The sequence below is a fragment of the Gobius niger genome, assembly GCF_951799975.1.
Source record: "Gobius niger genome assembly, chromosome: 3".
NCBI lineage: Eukaryota > Metazoa > Chordata > Actinopteri > Gobiiformes > Gobiidae > Gobius > Gobius niger.
The window spans coordinates 23314158-23331940 of NC_136854.1; the positions used below are offsets into that span (position 1 = coordinate 23314158).

The window sequence follows — 17783 nt, forward strand, 5'->3', positions numbered from 1 at the left end:
CAGACAGATCTTTGATGTTTTAAAAGAAGAAGCTCAAAATGGGAATTGCAGTTGACTCTCCTTCAAGATTTAACCCAGAGGAATCAATAACAAGGATGTGTGCTGTCTAACTATTTCAGTATGTGTCTGATGAGTAGTGGCCTTTACAAGGAAATATGCAGCTATTCAGTATTGAGTCTTATACTGGCCTGTTTATGGTTCTTGTGGAGTTTGAACAGAGAGGATATAAAAATATACAGCAATGTTAGCATGAACAGTCATTTTTTCCAGCAGCTATCATTCTTTATCCATCTGTAGGCCTCATCAAAGACAGACTTTTGCAAAAGTGACCAGTATTGAGTCACATCCCAGCTTGCTATTGGTCTCTCTATTCATATGAATGTCAGTGAGATTGATTAATCAAACTGCTCCCATTGAGTATTTCAGTGTGTATTGGTGTGACAACTATGTCTGAGTGGAGAGAGGATGCTGCTCTAATGAGCCTCACCCACACACTGTGAAGGCATGACCAACCAAAGAAGTCAATCCAATATTCACATGTACAGCCTGCACTCTCACCTTCCCCCTGGTATAAACACGTCTCCACAATGGATTCTATGTCTGAATTACTGCAGTGCTGTCTCTGATAGCTCTATTACTGTTCAGCCCAGTGAACTCTGGTTGCAATTTGTTCACACAAAAGGAAATATTGGGTTTCAGCAGTGGACTTTGGCACTGTCATCCTTAATAACTCATCGACCCATCGACAAAAAGCTCAAGGAGAGGCGAGCTGACTGGCCATAAGCTGTCTATCTATAGCCCTTCAGCCAAACCACAGGAAAATGCATTGAACTTCCTGTAATAGCTTGTACAGTATAGGCAGTATAAGAAACTCAGATGTCAGATTCCTAAATATACTCACGAAAGACAATATACAGGTTAGTAAAAATAGATATTGTTAAAATGTATTATGCCATAGTCTGTCTGTCTGTCTGTCTGTCTGTCTGTCTGTCTGTCTGTCTGTCTGTCTGTCTGTCTGTCTGTCTGTCTGTCTGTCTGTCTGTCTGTCTGTCTGTCTGTCTGTCTGTCTGTACATGTGGTACCCTGGCACTACATGACCGGGACAATCATCGACTGCAGCGCATTGTGCTGCTGCTGAGAAGGTGATTGACTGTGAGCTCCCATCTCTGGACCTGTTCAACTCCAGGACCCGGAGGTGTGTGGGTCGGGGAGGCTACGGTCTGTCCAGACTCATAGATCCTGCCACTTGAACAGTTTTTTCCCCTCCGCCATCAGACTCATGAACAAAAACAAGACCCAATAAGTCAGTTACAGACTCATGGATGTTATCTGCTGAATTGCATATGTGTCCACTCACTTTATAACTTTATGCAACTGCACATCTGTAAATATAATCCCACTGTTGTCATCTTATCATATTTTACTTTTTATTTTAATATTCTTTATGCATGCCCTTATAGCCTTAGAGTTTTACAGTTTTTATAACTTATTTTAATCTAAATTCTGTGTTTTATGTTGCACGATAGCACCGAGAAAATATCCTAGTCTGTGAATCTGTTCTCAAACAATGGCAATAGAAACTATTCTGATTCTAAATTCCTAAAATTACAAAGCATTCAGTGATGACACATTCATGTAATAATAACTTGTAAGTGGATGGATTGAAACAGCTCTTCAACAGCTGTCAGGATGATCAGGTGGTCACTGTCTCACAAAAGGTTTGTTACTATATTGTGCAGGATCCAACAAGTCAATGACTGGTTAAAAAGCTGTGTGTTACATTGACTACATCTGCTTTGTTGCTGTGAATTTGCTGTAATTAGGCAATATAAAAACACCCTAAACAAAATTTCTGGTGACGTTTGAAAACAGGTTAGTATTTACAATGGTCTGTGCAATGACTGCGCCTATTCATTTCAGTGTTATAGTCGAAGATAAGCCTTTGTATTGTTGCTGTGGCAGACGTGCACAAATGAGCGGAGAGCGTCTGCTGTGGCGCTTGAGGGATGGCGGGTAACGAAACGACACTGATGAAAAAAACATCTGGAGTGAACAAAAGGTTCTGGTGCGTCCCTTTATGTCTTTGAAAGCGTCGACTGTGTTTACAAACTGTGCGTAGTCGGGGCGGGCAGCTTCAACTTGATGCCGTTTACTTTTAGGGCATTTCATTGAAGGGAGATTTTCTTTCTTTTTTTTTTTTTTTGAAACTTTATGGGTGGGGCCTGGTCAGGGGTAAAGAGGGAATGGAGAGGGAAAACAGAATGATGTGTGTGCAGTGAATTCAAAGTTGGGTGGGTCTACCGTGTTTCACATTTCCAGAGAACTCGAGGTCCGTGCGTAAAAGCGCTTTCAGGTAACGTTTTTTCCCCCTCTTTGGTTGCCCTTTGGGTATTTTTGCACTACGAGCTGACGTCTAGGTGCGAGCATAATGCGAGGTTCCCGTGTTTTCTGTGGTGAAAAGTTGTGAAAGGAGTGTCAAATTACAGCATCGTCTGTGAAGCGTATGGGGTATGTGTTGGTGCGCAACAAAGTTTAAAAAGACGCGCAGTCAGTCGCTAGGGGTAGGGAAGGGCTTTTGGCTGTTTTATCTTTGCGTGGACGTATCGGGGACGTTTTATTTCAACGATACTCGTACGGGATTGGGTTCTCGCGCTCTTTTCAAAGCTGTTATTTGGGGTAAGGCCCCCTGAGTGAGAGCCCCTCACATCAGCCAAACAAATGCGTCTTTCTTGTCGCCGGAAATAGTCCACACTAGTAACAGAAGTATCACCTTTTTGTGAGCTTTTTAAAAACACATTTGCTTTCACTTACGAGAGCAGTTACTGGCATGCTACCTAACTTGTTTAAAGACCGCTAGGTGTGAAGTCATGCACTGTGTAAGCAGGAAAGCGCTGGAGTCTGGCCTCAGTATGGCTTGTGCAGTTATTCCTAAAATGCCTGTGAGGCTTGTGGGCGAGTTGGGGCTTGCGCGCAAAAGCCCCCCCTCTTTGCATTCTCTCCCCCCAGATTTTGAGACAGTATTATTTGGGGGAAGGCAGTATAATACCAACATAAAGCCCATACTGTGATGTGGAAAATAAATGCTGTACATCCTTCCTTTTCCTTATCAGTTTCTCAAGGCCACCATGTTGATGCTGGCTGGAATCGTCGTCCTGCACTTAACCACCGTCATCCTGCTGCTGGTGGCCACCATTGATAATGTGAGTGCCTCATCCCATGCTTCAAATTTAGCCCGCTGTCAACGAACCAGTAAATGCATATAATTAAAATGTCCTTCTATTATGCCCTAATGCATCAGTCTAACTCTGCAAACCTTTCTTTGTCAGTAGTCAGTGCTGTTACTATTGTAAAGATTCAATACAAGACTGTTACTATTATAGATACAGTATAAATAGGGTGGTATTCAAGTGTAGCAAATGTCCCATGTGTAGCAGTTGTAATAATTGTTTTGTGTGTTTGTGTGAATTAAGGCCTGGTGGGTCAGCGACAAGGTCTCCACTGACCTTTGGGGCCGATGGGAAATGACCGACACTTGGCACTACACAAACCTGAAAGACTACCCACAAGGTAATCTATCCCAACTATGTAAATGGTTTTGTATGGTTAGAGTACTTTTATCTACACTGATTACTCAACGTGGACTATTACTTAATGTGGATTATCTCTGTATCAGGTTCCCATATAATAAAGCACAAATAACTTGAGGGGTATGCAGTAAGCACACTTGTGTTTTTGCCATTGCAGAGTTACTCCAAACCGTTCAGGCCACATCTGTGCTTGCTTGCATCTTTGCCATCTTGGCCTTGTTCGTGTTCATCGCGCAGCTCTTCACCCTTCCCAAAGGCCAGCGCTTCACCTTCACAGGAATCCTGCAGGCCATCTCCTGTAAGTTATCTTGGAGATCTTCCAGAACAAAATGTTGTTTTACTCGTCTCTGACAAGGCACAGGTCAACTTCATATGATAATCAGAAAACGCAGGGTGATGAGATCTAAACCACCAAGGGAGAGCATACATTTAAATTTGTTATTATCCAAATTAATTAACATCACAATTCTTCACAGGGTTGGGTTTATAACCACGTTTCACATCTTACAGGGAGCAATAACTATTTTATGATTACGATACCGGTGCCTAAACAATCCTCTTTCGGTATCTACATCACTCATACACTTCATTAACTGTAGAACCATACACCTAAAGATAATGTTTATTTGTTTTATTAAAGACCATGTCTTTTAATTTTGCATCATTTATTTGAGCTGGAACAACCAAGTAACTTTCTTTAGTGCTGTCTCAAGACTCACCAAGCATCAAAACTTGCTGCTACCTAATTAAATATTTTTTTCCTACACCACTTTTCAATACCAACTGTTTTCATCCCGATGCCAGTAGTACCTTCACTTTTTTTTAGCCCTCATACAGTTTAATGTTAACCAGCCCTATATCTGGCTAGTCAACAAGGCTGCCTTATAAAAAGATACACAGCCCACACAGGTATTTTTTCACAAACATCTGCATTTACAATATAGTGAAGGATAAAACACTTTTCTTATACTACTACGAAAGAAAAAATATCAGGTATAGGGACTTTAATGACAAAAATAAAACTACTACTTCCAGTGAACTTTTAATAGTAACTAATATTGGACATTTGGAGGCATTTGAAACAGAGGCACGTGTTCAGGGGAAGATGCTGTCACAGTGCAGCAAAGTTAGAAGATTATTTATGGTGCTCAGTTGGCACATGTGCGGTTACAGAGAGCCTCATTGTCAAAAGTGGATATCTGTCGAAAATGAGTATGTTGAAGCTGTCATTTGTCATAATAATAGCCCAGGCTTCTCTGCTTTATATTCCACTGTGTGGTGAGCCATAGCCTTGAGTTAAAACAATAATGACTTCTTAGACGCCTGGGTGTGTGTGACAGTATTCTCTTCTCTCCCCAGGCCTGTGCATAATGATAGCAGCCTCGATCTACACGGCTGAGTTTCACACCAGCGAAAAGGAAGGAGGCTACGGCCACTCCTACGTGCTGGCCTGGATCTCCTTTGTCTTCTCCATTATCTTAGCCATCACCTACTTCGTCTTACGAAAAAAGAGCGAGTAAATAAAAGGAGGGGTATTGTGTATTTTTGGAAAACTCAAAAGCTGGGTTTTTGTTTTAAAAATATGGCAAAACAACAGTGTATGGATTTCCTTTGCAGCTATACACTTCAATTTGAATTGTAACCTTACATGAAGGGCTAAGCTTGATTGAATATGAGCAACTATAATAGAATTGGAGATTGAAACTTTTAATATGGTTGTGAGTTAAAAATAATTCCTATAAACATTTAGTGTGACATCATCCAGGCATGTGAAAGAGCTTTTAAGCTGATGTTGACTGTAATCATGTAGTGTGCCCAAAAGGTGTCCCTTGTGCTTCCTGTAAATAGTGTGCCGTGTGTTGGCACAACTACATCTGTGCAGTACTTGAACAGCAGGAGACAAGCCTTTACTTTTAATACAAGTGTTTTATTCATTATTTTACAATTGAAGTATCTTGTATCTGTATCCACATGTCAATTTACAATGTAACCATTATATTTGTTTTTGTACTGTTTGTTCTAGCCATGTTTTTCTAGTCTGGTTTGGCTGCTATAGGCATGTACAAACATTTGTGCAAACAGTGAACTAAGAGTAAACCAGGGAGGACTAAGGTGAGCCATTTCACTGTATTTTAAGCTAAAAACTGTTTTGTGTGTGTAATTGTCTAGGAGTTTAAGCCATATCAGTTAAGAATAAAACATGCAATAAACAAAGTTCTTATCGGTCTAATTAATTGATGCAAATAAATATATTTTACATAACTACCTTTAGCCAACACAAGTCAAATTCACATTTTCATTAAACATAGATCAAGTCAACAAAACGACTTTAGTTAAAGTTAGTTTGCCTTTAGCTGCTCAGCCAAAGAAGCCATCTCTCTTCAACAAAAAGACAAAAACATCAGGCCTTACAACAGACCCAGCCAGAAACAGGAATGTTCCATTATATAAAGAATGGTTCCCAGAGGAAGTCCGTAAAATCAGAGCAGCCTAAATGCCTTGTCCAGACGGTGTAATGCGCTCCTGCACCACTAGATGGAGAAGGTGGTTCTGCTCAGCTGTTAAAAACGGCCTTTGGGGAGAACAGAACCTTGATGTTATATGGAAGAAAGGCAAACAAACAACATGTAAATAAGATTTAAAGTCTGTATGTCTTACCAGAGCTCTGTTTGAAGAGATTTGAGAGACTCTGTGTCTTTTTCCTGACAGGCCATCTGCAAAACAATCAGCATTAGACACTGGCCATATAAACATCCTTCACTGTTGTAATGTATAGTGTCATTTGTTGAAGACATCTACAGTTTCACATTATTTTCCTGAAAAATGTGTTAATGAATAAACATCAATCATGTGGTTTGATAACCGATGGCTTCAACAGAAAACCGATGAAAATGGAAAAACACTGAAACACAGATAGTTACAGACAAACTGTTAGTTCATTTGTTATTGTCACAAGGCTGACAATACTTCATTCCGTATGAGGCAGGAGAATCAGGAAATCCTGTCAAATGTTTAAGAATGAGAAGAATGACACTCACCACGACTGATTGGAGAAGCAGGAAAACATTCTCAGGCAGGAAGGTCACTGTGGGCCATGTTTAATTTTTTAATATCTTTAAAGTTACAATGAATTTCATAGATTTGTCATATATGTTCATGACCCACGTTCGGGCACTGAATTTAAAAGTCATTACCTTGGCTGTGTGTGTCGAAGGACTCCCATGCGTAACGTTCCAGAGTTTGTGCATGTTCAGGGAGCAGCTTCTGAGGCGGAGGCTACAAAGGAAACAGTGAAGGACAACCATCAAAGTTGACTGCTACGCTACCCATTTGCAATTGTTGTTTATGACGCAAGCAGGGGCTTAAAACACACATATGTAATATGTTCAAAAAGTGAGTTACCTCGAGCAACATAAGCAACAATACCCTTGAAATCTCACATTTGGCCACAACATCCAGAAAAGCCCCTATGATACAAGAGACATACCGGTTTTAACGGAGATAGAAATGAATGAGAATAAAATAGACATCTTTCTCATAGACAAGACTGGAATAGGATTACTTGTGCCTCACCTACGGGGGAGTTAGTCCCTGGAAGCTGGAGCCCTCGCTCCTGACATATAAGCTGCATTTCTGTGAACACTGACAATGCGCCGTCATAATCACCTGTGAAAATGGAAGTATGACAGTTCAAACTATACTTAAGTAATGATGAAAACATAAGATGCAAATAACTCACGCGTTAGTATTTTGCAAGTGGCCATTTCACCCATTGACAGTAGGGCCTCAATGGGCATTTGTGACTGCAACTCTGATGCCCTCTGGAAGTGAACAATAGCCTCTCCTGGTCGGTTCATTTCCTAAAAAAAAAATCAATACTTAGAGTCAAGAATGACTTTAAAAAAAGGTATGTAGTGGCTAACCATGAAGCCAATGATTTGCAGCCTTTCTCCATTTTACCTTGAGTGCATTGCCAAGTTCTAGACACAGACTGGCTGCCATTACAGGCTGGTTCATCTCAATGTACACCTGTAAAACATGTGAACAGCTATATTCAAATGAGGTCACTACACAGAAACCTGAACATGTGTTATGCCATGGACATACTGTCTGCTCACATAATATATAAACTTTAGTTACAGTTTGAAACTTTCTAGTTTTATTTCCTGTTTTGTTTTGTTTCTAAAACAGCCAAACATCTGCGTGGAGTAAAAAGTACCTTTATCGCAAAGCTGTAGCAGTTGAGTGCAGCCTGAAGGTGCTCATCAAAGCCTGGTGCCTGCAGAGCCCTGTTCTCCTTCTCCGATGTGAGGAAGAGGCGGGCGGCATCTGTCAGTGCTAGAGCCTCCCCGGGTGCATTAAACAGAGTCTGCTCGCACCTGCAGGCAGAGCATTCACAAAATGGAGCAGCAGATTCAGATTCAGGCAAACAGTAACTTGTAGTTATTGGCAAAACTGAATAAAAATTGGGACAAATGTATATATACATTTTGTACACACTACACAGACACATCAAACTATGATGGACAGCATCATAGAGATGTTTTCACTTGTCAATAAAACAGTACTTTGCCCCACTGTCCTGACGACACTGTGTTTAGCGCTTGTCCTTCACAGTAAGGTTCCAGCTTGATACCTGTCCAGACGGGGCCTTTTTGTGTTGTGAGTTTATAAGTTCTTCCCGTGCCAAGGCCTCTGTTTGCTTCAGTTTCCCCTACAACTTAAAATATGTACAATAGTCCAGGGTGAATTAATGTGTGCATCTGCGCGTCTGTCAATCCATCACAAGGGACACAGTGGCTACAAACATACAGTAGCTTACACCCACCGTGTGTGCAGTGAATGAAGAAAACATTCTCTAGGTGAATTGTGTGAGAATTCACCTAGAGAAGCGCTTTACAAATAAGCATCCATTTCTTCTACAATAATGGATACTGTCCAGATTCTCTTGAACCTAATGTCCAAACTCTTATGAGCAAAATGGTGATGCAAGTGATTTAGTATAGCACAACAGCATTACACTAGTTTATTATCTCATTGCACTGCCATCATGACAACAAGACAACCAATATTTACACATCACAGTCACCACTTACCGAGCCATGGCCAGATTGCAAAAGGCAGCATACTGTAAACAGTCCTGCTGCTTCAGTTCCTTGGCTAATTGACCTAAAACACAGATACATACTTGGTAAGGGGGGGATACTGTGTACAGAGGTAGCAAACCCATGTTCCAAAGAGGATGGATGCTTACCAAACTGCTCGCTTGCTTCTGCTACATTGGGTTTCCGAAGAAAACGTCTGCAATACATGTCCATCAAATGTGTGTTAGTATATCATAAAAATTAATCTTCTTAATACTTGACCTGGTGGCTGCAATTACACGACAATACACCTCAAAAGTACACAATAACGTAGTTGTGACGTTCAAAATATGTTTAAACGAATGGTGATGTCATATCGCTACGCGCAATGGTTTTTAGCAACAATAATAAACGAATGGCGACTTTAAAAGGTAAAATATTGGAGTTATTGTTCATATTAAAACACTTGGACACCACAGTGTGTTAGATGTATTCACCTAACAGTCACAGACATGGCGGATCTCCATGGTAACAGTGGATTTTCGAAGAAGAATTACGTCGTATATCGAGACATGGATCAGATTAAGAAAATTGATTTCTGATATAAATCTATCGCTGTTACGGCTGCAAAAAGAGCAGCAACCCAGAGGTTTAGCCTAGCATCTAAAAGCTAATGAGCCACGGCATTACATAGTCTTATCTGAAAGTGAGAACAAATACCCAATTTAAGTTGAGGCGAACATAATATAATAAAAATGATTTACTTTTTCAGTTTATTGGATACAGCTCGATATCTTGCCAGAAAATCTCCTTCAGCAGCCATGATTACGCAGGACAGACCAAAGCAGGAAGTCAAACTGACAAGTGCACTGGCATTGGTCAGTCGAACAGAAAAGCGTGCAATGTCATTGGTTGACGTCAAGGGTATTTTAACGTTGCTTTATTTGTTGCTTTATTTTAAACTGCACCACGGATCTATTATCATTAACTGTACAAACTATCAACTGTGCAACGAAATGAAATGCATCATCTGCTTTTGAGCCATCCTTTGATGTCCCAGGCGGCCACCCGCGCGGGGAACCATACATTAAAAAATAAAAATAAAATAAAATAAAATAAATAATAATAATAATAATAATAATAATAATAATAATAATAATAATAATAATAATAATAATAATAATAATAATAATAATAATAATGAGCAGAAACCATAACAGGAAGTTACCTTGAATATAATAATATATGGATGCTTGAGAAAATTGGTTAAGATAAGCTTATGTATAATTGTTGTGCATAAATTGGAACAAAGCAACAAACAAACATTTGCAATTACAAAGTTTTATTTTTTATTCTGGAAAAGAAGAAACAATATGTGTACTCTATATGTGTGTATGTATATGTGTGTATATATACTGTATATATTTAGTTTTTGTTTCATTGTTGATGGGTAGGTGTTGTTCTGTAAATAGGCTAGGCATAATAAGCCACGCATTCAGCATACACCTTTTCAGTTACCCTCCTTGTTTGTAATGAATTTGCTGTACATGCATTTTGTTCTATGTTTTGTAACCGAATAAACCTTCCTTCATTCATTCATTCATTCATTCATTCATTCATTCATTCATTCATTCATTCATTCATTCATTCATTCATTCATTCATTCATGTGTGGTTGATATTTTCCAAATATGGGTACAAAATATTTTGTGTAATTTGCTGAGTGTACAGTTCATGTAAATATAAATTGCTTTGGTTTGTTTCTGTTAGTGGTGGTGCGCATCAGCTCTTGAGCAACTGCATTTCTCTCATCATCAGTTTTCATGCGATCAAAAGTTCTCATATACCGATTCAAATATTCCTTCATCTTGCTTTTGAGGAGTTTCTGTCGCCTGTAGCAAAACATATGGTTACAACAAAAGTCATCGTCTTTCAAAAAAAAAAAAAGATGACATGGTGACCTACCTTCGTTTGAGCTTTGCTTTTCTTAGGTGTTTTGGCTCTTTTGGGGTCACTTTGTCCACTAGTGGAAGGAGTGGCAGAGTGGTCCAGTACATCATAGACAGACCTTGAACGAGGGTCTAGACTCTGAGAGAAAAAAAAGTTATGATGACTGAATTACTTTCATCCTCCGAGTTAAACTTCAACCATTTAGAAAGTCGTTGTATAAAATGATACATCGAGACTCTTACAGCATAGTAAGACGCCGCTTGTGCTGGTTCGCCATTTGCGGTGTCCTCTGTTTCCTCTTGTGTCACATCACTGTTCTGGGTTTTATTTTGAGTTTTGCAACATTCCTTTAAAACATTTCATTTAGACCCAAACGCTTGAAATATGACTAAATGTATTTGCTGATCAGCCCGATAAACATATTGAAGCTTGTGGTTTTTTACAGTATCATCATAAAATCTAAAGGTCATGAAACTTCCCCATCTTACCCAATTTCCTCTGAAGACATAGATGGATCCTCCCACACTGAAGATCAGCAGCAGGCCAGTGACAACAGACACAATGATGACCTCTGTCTCAGAGTATCGCCACACCTCCTTATAGCCACTGTCTGGAAAACAAATCGGTTTAACTATTTTCGACATAAGTCTAGAGCAAGATTTAACTCTTAACTTAACTTTAGTAGGAAAGGACATTGGCTTCTATCTATCTGCAACATCCTACATATAATTAAATACCCACATCAATTGTTTATCATGAATGAAAGGATGACACATGTCGGGACTCTGTTGTGTCCATTTTGTGTCCATTAAGAATGAATTAAGATAAAATGTACTCACCTCTTACTCTGAGGAACCAACTGGCCTTGGCAGTTTTATATTGACAATAATACTCCCCAGATAAAGTTAAGTTTTCAAGGTCTAAATTGCCATGAATTTCATTTTCTGATGTCGCAGAGATTCCAAAATGATGTATGGATTTGCCAAAAGGATCAAAACATTTCAGAGCATCTTCAGTTTGATTTGGAGGTTTGCTGAGTTCAAATGAAATGTTGAGATTTTCTCCTTTAAGAGCCACGAAAACACGATCTCCTAGCTTTAGTTCTGAAAAGATAAACCAGAAACATTTCAAATATCTCTACACTTTACAACATCCATGAAAAGAGTTGAACTTACCTATTTCCTGTCCAGTTGTGGAAGGCAGAAAATGAAATGTCAACAAAAAGACAAAAAACAAAGATCTAGAGCTTTCGGTGACATGAGCCATTGCTTTTCCTTAATGGCGGATGAAATACTCTTTAGTTGAGCTGTAATATACTGTAGTTTCCCCTTGTGGCAATCCTGCTTCCTCAAAATATTAGTGTCGTTGGACTAAGACCCAGCCCATGTCTCGGGTAGATATGGCTTTAGGGTTATGGTAAGCACAAAAAGTAATGTAATGATCAATGCAGAAGTGAAAGAAGTAGTACCATATTAAAAATAATAATAATAAAGAAAAGAAAGAAATACAATTACAGGGGATCCTTCATAAGCCCCTTGAGATACATCATCTCCGAGTGGCCAATAATAACCAATCCAAGAAATTCTAGTTGTGAGACGACTGAACCACCAACTTTATTACCAATGTTAATGCTGGGCTACCGGACGTTTTCTTGTTTTTTTTGCAACCTGAAACTGAAAGCAATAAACAAGCCATGTTTGCATTGTCTTCACCTCATGTCTATTGAGCGATGGTACAAGTGTAAATTAAGTAAGTAAGCAAGTGAATTAGTGCAATTTGAGGATTGTGACAGGTAGAAATGAGTTTAGGCCCAAACTAAAACTTTCATAGTTTTTTAATTGAAGCACCCTCAGCTTTATGTACAGCACACGTGCGAATTTTCTGTCAGAAAATATGTTCTTATCCAGAAATTGTTTAAACAACCTTTTATTTTCTACCTCTATTTAAAACAAAGGCTATTTTAACGTTTGAATTTCCAAGTCTGTTTGAGCTAAAATAATATGCAGTTCTGTCTTTTCTCCACAGAAGGGAGACATAGAGATAACAATAGATCTTTATTGACATGCACATGGTCACCTGTTGTTTTTTCCCCCCAGAAACTTTGAACTTTGATCATCAAAGTGAGATGAACTATGTGAGGAATCCATGTGAAAGTGACAAACGGCCTGATGCTAACGTGAGCCATCTGTGGACAGTCTCTCTCTCTCTCTCTCTCTCTCTCTCTCTCTCTCTCTCTCTCTCTCTCTCTCTCTCTCTCTCTCTCTCTCTCTCTCTCTCTCTCTCTCTCTCTCTCTCTCTCTCTCTCTCTCTCACAGATGTTAAAGCACCATTTGCCTTTCCTATTTCCTTCTGCACCTCCCCTCTCACAATCTTTGCCTGACTTTCTCCATGTGTTCACTGGTGGCCAACGCTGACCTCAACATCAGAAAAAAAGAAAAAGAAAAAAGACACAGCTGGAAAAACATCTGTGGATAATAGAATAATCTATTCCGCATTCAAGGCTCACAGTGTAATCACTCGCTTCAGTGTTTCCTCACACAAAAACAACCGTTTAATACACTACAATAACTAATTACATTAAACTGTCCATTTAGAAACATGCTTTGATTGCATTTTACTGTTTAATCACAACCTTTTTACATTGACAGCAGAAAGTGTATCTGGCTAATTCACATAGAAATATGCCTGGGCTTTCTGTGATGCCTTTTCTCCAACCACAAAAGCATAGTCCTTAATGGGGCCAAGACTTGTCCTACTATAAAAGAGACTGTGAATCTTATTTAGACTTTCCGCTTTAAATAAAGGTCAGAAAAATGTTTATTACTAATAAATATGTCAATGGCTGGTGAAAAATCTCCAAAGTTATACAGTTTAATTTAAGATGAGATAAGATAATCCTTTATTGATCTCACAACGGAGAAATTCACTTGTTACAATCGGCATTCAATAAGATCATTCTTGCAAAACAGACAGGAAATGTGCAAACAGTTCAATAGTAGAAAACGAGGTATCTTATGTACAATAAGTAAAGCACAAATCTTAGGGGACAGAGTAGTAGCAATAAGAGAATCGTAATAAATAAAAATAGGATAAAAATTAGAACAGGTTATATAAGTAAAATATCGGGGTCTGTCTGAGTGAACATATACGTATAGCCATATAGTTCTCAATAGTAACGTGATCTGCAGCAGCAGAGAAGTGCATCAGTCATGACCCTCCATGTACCTGTGCCTCAAAGTGAGGGGATGAGCCCATAGTAAATCTTCAAGAGGCGTGCCCCACATCTGGCAAAAGAAGAGAGAGTTAGTCAGCTCTGGTAGAAAATGACAACATAACTTCAGTACTCTGGAAGCACTGGACCTTGTGGAGTTTTTCTTTTTTTTCCCCTTCATAATTATTTTCCAAGAACTCATCAAGGGCAGAGGGATTATTGGGAAGTAATAAAGTGCGAACAGTGGGGCAGTGACAGAGAAACAAAACAGCTCTTGCATCTGGGACTCTCAAAACCTCGTCGGCAAAGGATTTCCCACTGAGACCTGAAGCATCCTCGTCATTCAGCGAGTGAGTGTTGCCTCCGTCGCGCTTTTCAGTTATTTTCAAAGACGCAGAAAAGAAGTGTGTCTAATGATGTTGTTAGCGTCTCCCGAGAGAGGCCGACTGTTTGAAGCTGATGATCTCTTTAGCTGCAAAAGGCTCAGCTGCACCTTTTATGAAACTCGAAAATTTACATCTGCTGAGAAAGTTAACCTCCGACTCGCAAGGCCATTAGGATTCGGTGCGTTGTTTTTTTGTGTGTTGCCTTTTATAAACAGTAAACACCACACTTTTTTGTCATTTTGTACTCAGATAGTGGCATTTACTCGGCCTAAAACAAACGGTTTCCATGTGGTGCTTCTCATTACTACTTTAGACTATATTTTAGCTGAAAAAGTAAAAAAAAAACAGTCACCATAAAAATGGAGTTTAGAAACCTGTCTGCTACAAGTACAGTCAGGCTATAATTAAAACTACTGCTATCATTATTATCCACTTTACCATCTGAAAAGGGACTTTCATAAATTACATGAATAAAATATGTTTTTCCTCATACAATAACAAGTTAGATTATGGCCTATATATAAGCCTGTTATGTTTCTTGTTTTGTTTTTTTTTAGGAGGGGAGTGTCTGAAGATCACCATGGCCCCTCCCACACTGTTTTGGGTGCTGATGTCGGTTGCCATGGCGACAGGGGCCCGTTCAGGCGGCGGCGAGGAGAATGAACTGGATTACGGGTACTGGAACTACAGAGAGGGAGGTAAAATCACGGGTCTGCGTTTGATCTGCGAGGCTCGTAAATCTGCCGGTGACAAAATGTTTGAAGCAGTGGATTTGAGAGAATAATTTATAGCTGGAGGATGTTAATGACATCGAGTAGTTTTAATGACATGAACCCAGAGCTCTCACTCGAAGCAACACACTTTTCTAATTAGCATTTTTTTGTGTGCTTCATTTCATGTGGATGCACATCTGTTTGTTTGTGCCGACAGCTGACCATGTAAACGTGGCTACAGTGCGCAGTGTGACCAGAGTGTTGGACACATGGGGAAAACGGATCTTCAGTGAGATCAAAACTTTACTGCACTCCCAGCCCAGCACGCTGCTGCCGGACTACTCCAGGTAAACCTATCGTGAAAGGTCTCTCTTTTACAGATTTAGGCCCTACATCTGTAATACGGGCAATTTCAAACGGTTAATTACAACATGTCTATAAATAGCTATGTGCTGATTTCCAACTTGCACTCGCTATATAGCACCAGTCTTGATAAATGATCCCCTGAGTGTAAAGCTAGCTTTTTTTCTCGTTATATATGGCATCTGCTATTGGCTTAAAAGTCAAAAAGCAAAAAAAAAATTCCTTTACTTTCAAATGATCCATGATACAAGTACTGCAGTTTACAACAGTTTTGAGTAGGCTTGAATGCAATTTAAGTCTTGTGCCAAAGATCGTAGTAACGCACTTAACTTTACACACACACAAAAATATGTTTCTATAGTGACAGAGGTTATTCTGAGAAACTCATTGTGTCTCAGTGTCAGTGGGATGTTCATGTTAAATAAACCTCCTAACCCCCACCTCAAGTGAGCACCTTTTCTCCTGTTACCCAAATCTAAAAGATTCAACACCAAAAAAAGGATTAAAAGAGAGATTATAACAAGGATGAAAACGTAATGAAAATGTGATAAAAACATGCTGGAGAAGCAACAAAAGTGCAACAAAAAAGCGATGAAAAAAAGCGATGAAAGAGCAGCAAAAAAAGACACAAAAAGTGACAGAAACGTGATGACAACATGACAAAAAGCAACAAAAAAAAAGAAAGGAAAAGGCAATAAAAAAAAGACAAAACGCAACAAAAACGCTTAAAGAGGGGGTATTATGCAAAATCGACTTTTTCAAGCTTTACATCATGTTATTATGTCATTCCCTCATTAAAAACATGCCTGAAGTGTTGCCTTGGCACATTCACGTATTTTTGATTAATCTGTAAAAACTCTGATGGCAGCCATTTTAGGGATAGCTTTGCCTGAGTCCTCCTAGGAACGCCCCCACCTCCTGGAGACGCCTCCGAGCTTTCGTCACCAGCCGAGTAACCAATCACTGCTCCTCAGCAGAACCCCCTCCCCACTGATGCCACAGACAGTGTGTGGAGGGGGCGTGTCGGAAAGGGTCAGAGGTTCTTAAAGAGACAGAGGCCTATTTCAAGACATTCACTACAGCCATTTTGAGAGAGCAATTTTATACAAGGCAGTTATTCTAATTTACTGCATTTACAGACCAACAGAAGGTTTCGTCATCATTGTAGTGTGCTATAGACTGGTGCTATGTGGCTGAAAAAAGCATAATGCCCCCTCTTTAAGAAATGTGACTAAAAACGCAACATGCCAAAAAAGTTAGGATCACTTTTAAAGGTCTTCGCTTTCAAATTGCTCTCCAGTCGAGAAGCTTTTAGATTTGGGTAAAGCCAAACTGGAGCAAATGCACTCGGTTCAGATGGGGGGGTAAGGAGTTAATGATGTAATAAAAATAGTATATATTAGCCCCAGGCTTGATGCAGGTAGTCAATAAGAAACAATAAACAAAACAGTACTAACACAAACAGCCCCAAAAGCCTGTGTTCTCTCACCCTTACATCTTTTTGCACAATTGTGAACTTTGGAGACTACCTGCAATCCCCTCTGTGCTCCTGCAGGGTGCGCCCTCTGTCCGAGTCTGTCAATGACTTGTTCAGGGAAGTGTCGCTGCTGCACCGGCGCATCACGGAGCTCACCCATCGCTTAGCAACCCTGGATCCGTTCCTCCGTCACCACGGTTACCGCGGCGAGGGGGAGGAGGAGGAGGAGGGGGGGCCTGTGACGCCTCTGAACGTCAGGGGGGGCGCACTGGTAGCCCTGTCGCGGCCCGGTCCTGCATCTAGGGGCACCCGGGTCCTGAGGAGGAGACGGGTCAGGATCTTTAACAACGGTGGGGTCCAGGTGTTCCAGCCGGACACGTGAACTTCCACGACACTTCCCATGCAGCGTCGTCTTTTTGGAAATTTGAGAAGAAGCTAAAAAGTCTAAGAAGTGGGGTAAAACTTGTAAACTGACCTGGTTAATAAATGCTCCAACTATACCCTTTATGTGGTTGACATTGTTTTCTGTTCAGAGTAAACTTGCAGACCTTCCAGAACCATACAGGAGCCATCTTTCCGCCATCACGTGGTAGCTACCAATCTGATCTACCCCCTAAAACCTGTTGGTCACACAATTTTTGTTTATTTTTTGCCATGGGGGCACAGATTAATAGGCCTAATTATGTATTTACTTTAATTTGTACTTGTAGCTATAGACAAAAGGCGCCAACAGGTTGACCTTCCATTATCGTTCGCTTGATTACATTAAAACTCACTGGGGCTTTGTCTTTTTTTCTTTTCTTTTTTTCTTTTTTTGGCTCAATTGAAGGCTGCAGTGGCCCAGCAGGTGGTGCCTATTGTCTGCAAACATAATTACACACTTTGTTTGCTTACGGCGACGGCGCACGCGCAGCACTGTGTGGGCAATAACATCGAAGTTCATGCCTTCATTAAAAGTTTGCCAAGTGTTTCTACAGCAACCGGTTTCTCTCCTACTACTGAGGCGGCGGCAT

At 40.0% G+C, this 17783-nt stretch overlaps 4 protein-coding genes across 4 annotated transcripts; 2 read left to right on the forward strand and 2 right to left on the reverse strand.

The window, feature by feature from the left end:
- The first annotated feature begins 2240 nt into the window (after positions 1 to 2240).
- LOC306960985 (epithelial membrane protein 1) lies at positions 2241 to 5114 on the forward strand. Its single transcript, XM_079553595.1, has 5 exons — positions 2241 to 2353; positions 3111 to 3200; positions 3471 to 3567; positions 3745 to 3885; positions 4947 to 5114. The coding sequence occupies exons 2-5, from the start codon at positions 3126 to 3128 to the stop codon at positions 5105 to 5107; spliced, it is 474 nt and encodes a 157-aa protein (XP_079409721.1). The 5' UTR covers positions 2241 to 2353; positions 3111 to 3125; the 3' UTR covers positions 5108 to 5114.
- A 113-nt stretch (positions 5115 to 5227) lies between these two features.
- On the reverse strand, positions 5228 to 9543 carry f8a (coagulation factor VIII associated). Its single transcript, XM_079553594.1, has 12 exons — positions 9436 to 9543; positions 8842 to 8888; positions 8684 to 8756; positions 7807 to 7966; positions 7548 to 7616; positions 7327 to 7447; positions 7161 to 7253; positions 6990 to 7054; positions 6782 to 6863; positions 6626 to 6672; positions 6246 to 6301; positions 5228 to 6159 (listed from the first exon to the last, which is right to left on the reverse strand). Exons 1-12 carry the CDS (start codon positions 9492 to 9494, stop codon positions 6078 to 6080), a joined length of 954 nt encoding a protein of 317 aa, XP_079409720.1. The 5' UTR covers positions 9495 to 9543; the 3' UTR covers positions 5228 to 6077.
- Positions 9544 to 10452: 909 nt separating this feature from the next.
- Positions 10453 to 11900, reverse strand: nfam1 (NFAT activating protein with ITAM motif 1). The gene is made up of 6 exons (XM_079553804.1): positions 11796 to 11900; positions 11460 to 11723; positions 11109 to 11230; positions 10863 to 10967; positions 10636 to 10758; positions 10453 to 10562 (listed from the first exon to the last, which is right to left on the reverse strand). Exons 1-6 carry the CDS (start codon positions 11884 to 11886, stop codon positions 10500 to 10502), a joined length of 768 nt encoding a protein of 255 aa, XP_079409930.1. The 5' UTR covers positions 11887 to 11900; the 3' UTR covers positions 10453 to 10499.
- A 2056-nt stretch (positions 11901 to 13956) lies between these two features.
- Positions 13957 to 17242, forward strand: LOC306960996 (uncharacterized protein). Its single transcript, XM_079553607.1, has 4 exons — positions 13957 to 14181; positions 14775 to 14915; positions 15148 to 15277; positions 16849 to 17242. Exons 2-4 carry the CDS (start codon positions 14798 to 14800, stop codon positions 17150 to 17152), a joined length of 552 nt encoding a protein of 183 aa, XP_079409733.1. The 5' UTR covers positions 13957 to 14181; positions 14775 to 14797; the 3' UTR covers positions 17153 to 17242.
- The last annotated feature ends 541 nt before the right edge of the window (positions 17243 to 17783 follow it).

What these genes read in the sequence shown, in the direction of transcription:
- f8a (XM_079553594.1), bottom strand. Translation starts at nt 9,494, where the DNA reads ATGGCTGCTGAAGGAGATTTTCTGGCAAGATATCGAGCTGTATCCAAT. An exon ending in TGCAATCTGGCCATGGCTCG is followed by an intron (nt 7,967 to 8,683) that starts GTAAGTGGTGAC and finishes CTCTGCCTGCAG; the next exon opens with GTGCGAGCAGACTCTGTTTA. An exon ending in TCTCTTCAAACAGAGCTCTG is followed by an intron (nt 6,160 to 6,245) that starts GTAAGACATACA and finishes TTCTCCCCAAAG; the next exon opens with GCCGTTTTTAACAGCTGAGC.
- LOC306960985 (XM_079553595.1), top strand. Translation starts at nt 3,126, where the DNA reads ATGTTGATGCTGGCTGGAATCGTCGTCCTGCACTTAACCACCGTCATC. An exon ending in CCTGAAAGACTACCCACAAG is followed by an intron (nt 3,568 to 3,744) that starts GTAATCTATCCC and finishes TTGCCATTGCAG; the next exon opens with AGTTACTCCAAACCGTTCAG. An exon ending in AATCCTGCAGGCCATCTCCT is followed by an intron (nt 3,886 to 4,946) that starts GTAAGTTATCTT and finishes TTCTCTCCCCAG; the next exon opens with GCCTGTGCATAATGATAGCA.
- nfam1 (XM_079553804.1), bottom strand. Translation starts at nt 11,886, where the DNA reads ATGGCTCATGTCACCGAAAGCTCTAGATCTTTGTTTTTTGTCTTTTTG. An exon ending in CACAACTGGACAGGAAATAG is followed by an intron (nt 11,724 to 11,795) that starts GTAAGTTCAACT and finishes TTATCTTTTCAG; the next exon opens with AACTAAAGCTAGGAGATCGT. An exon ending in ATGTCTTCAGAGGAAATTGG is followed by an intron (nt 10,968 to 11,108) that starts GTAAGATGGGGA and finishes AATGTTTTAAAG; the next exon opens with GAATGTTGCAAAACTCAAAA.
- LOC306960996 (XM_079553607.1), top strand. Translation starts at nt 14,798, where the DNA reads ATGGCCCCTCCCACACTGTTTTGGGTGCTGATGTCGGTTGCCATGGCG. An exon ending in CTGGAACTACAGAGAGGGAG is followed by an intron (nt 14,916 to 15,147) that starts GTAAAATCACGG and finishes TTGTGCCGACAG; the next exon opens with CTGACCATGTAAACGTGGCT. An exon ending in CTGCTGCCGGACTACTCCAG is followed by an intron (nt 15,278 to 16,848) that starts GTAAACCTATCG and finishes GTGCTCCTGCAG; the next exon opens with GGTGCGCCCTCTGTCCGAGT.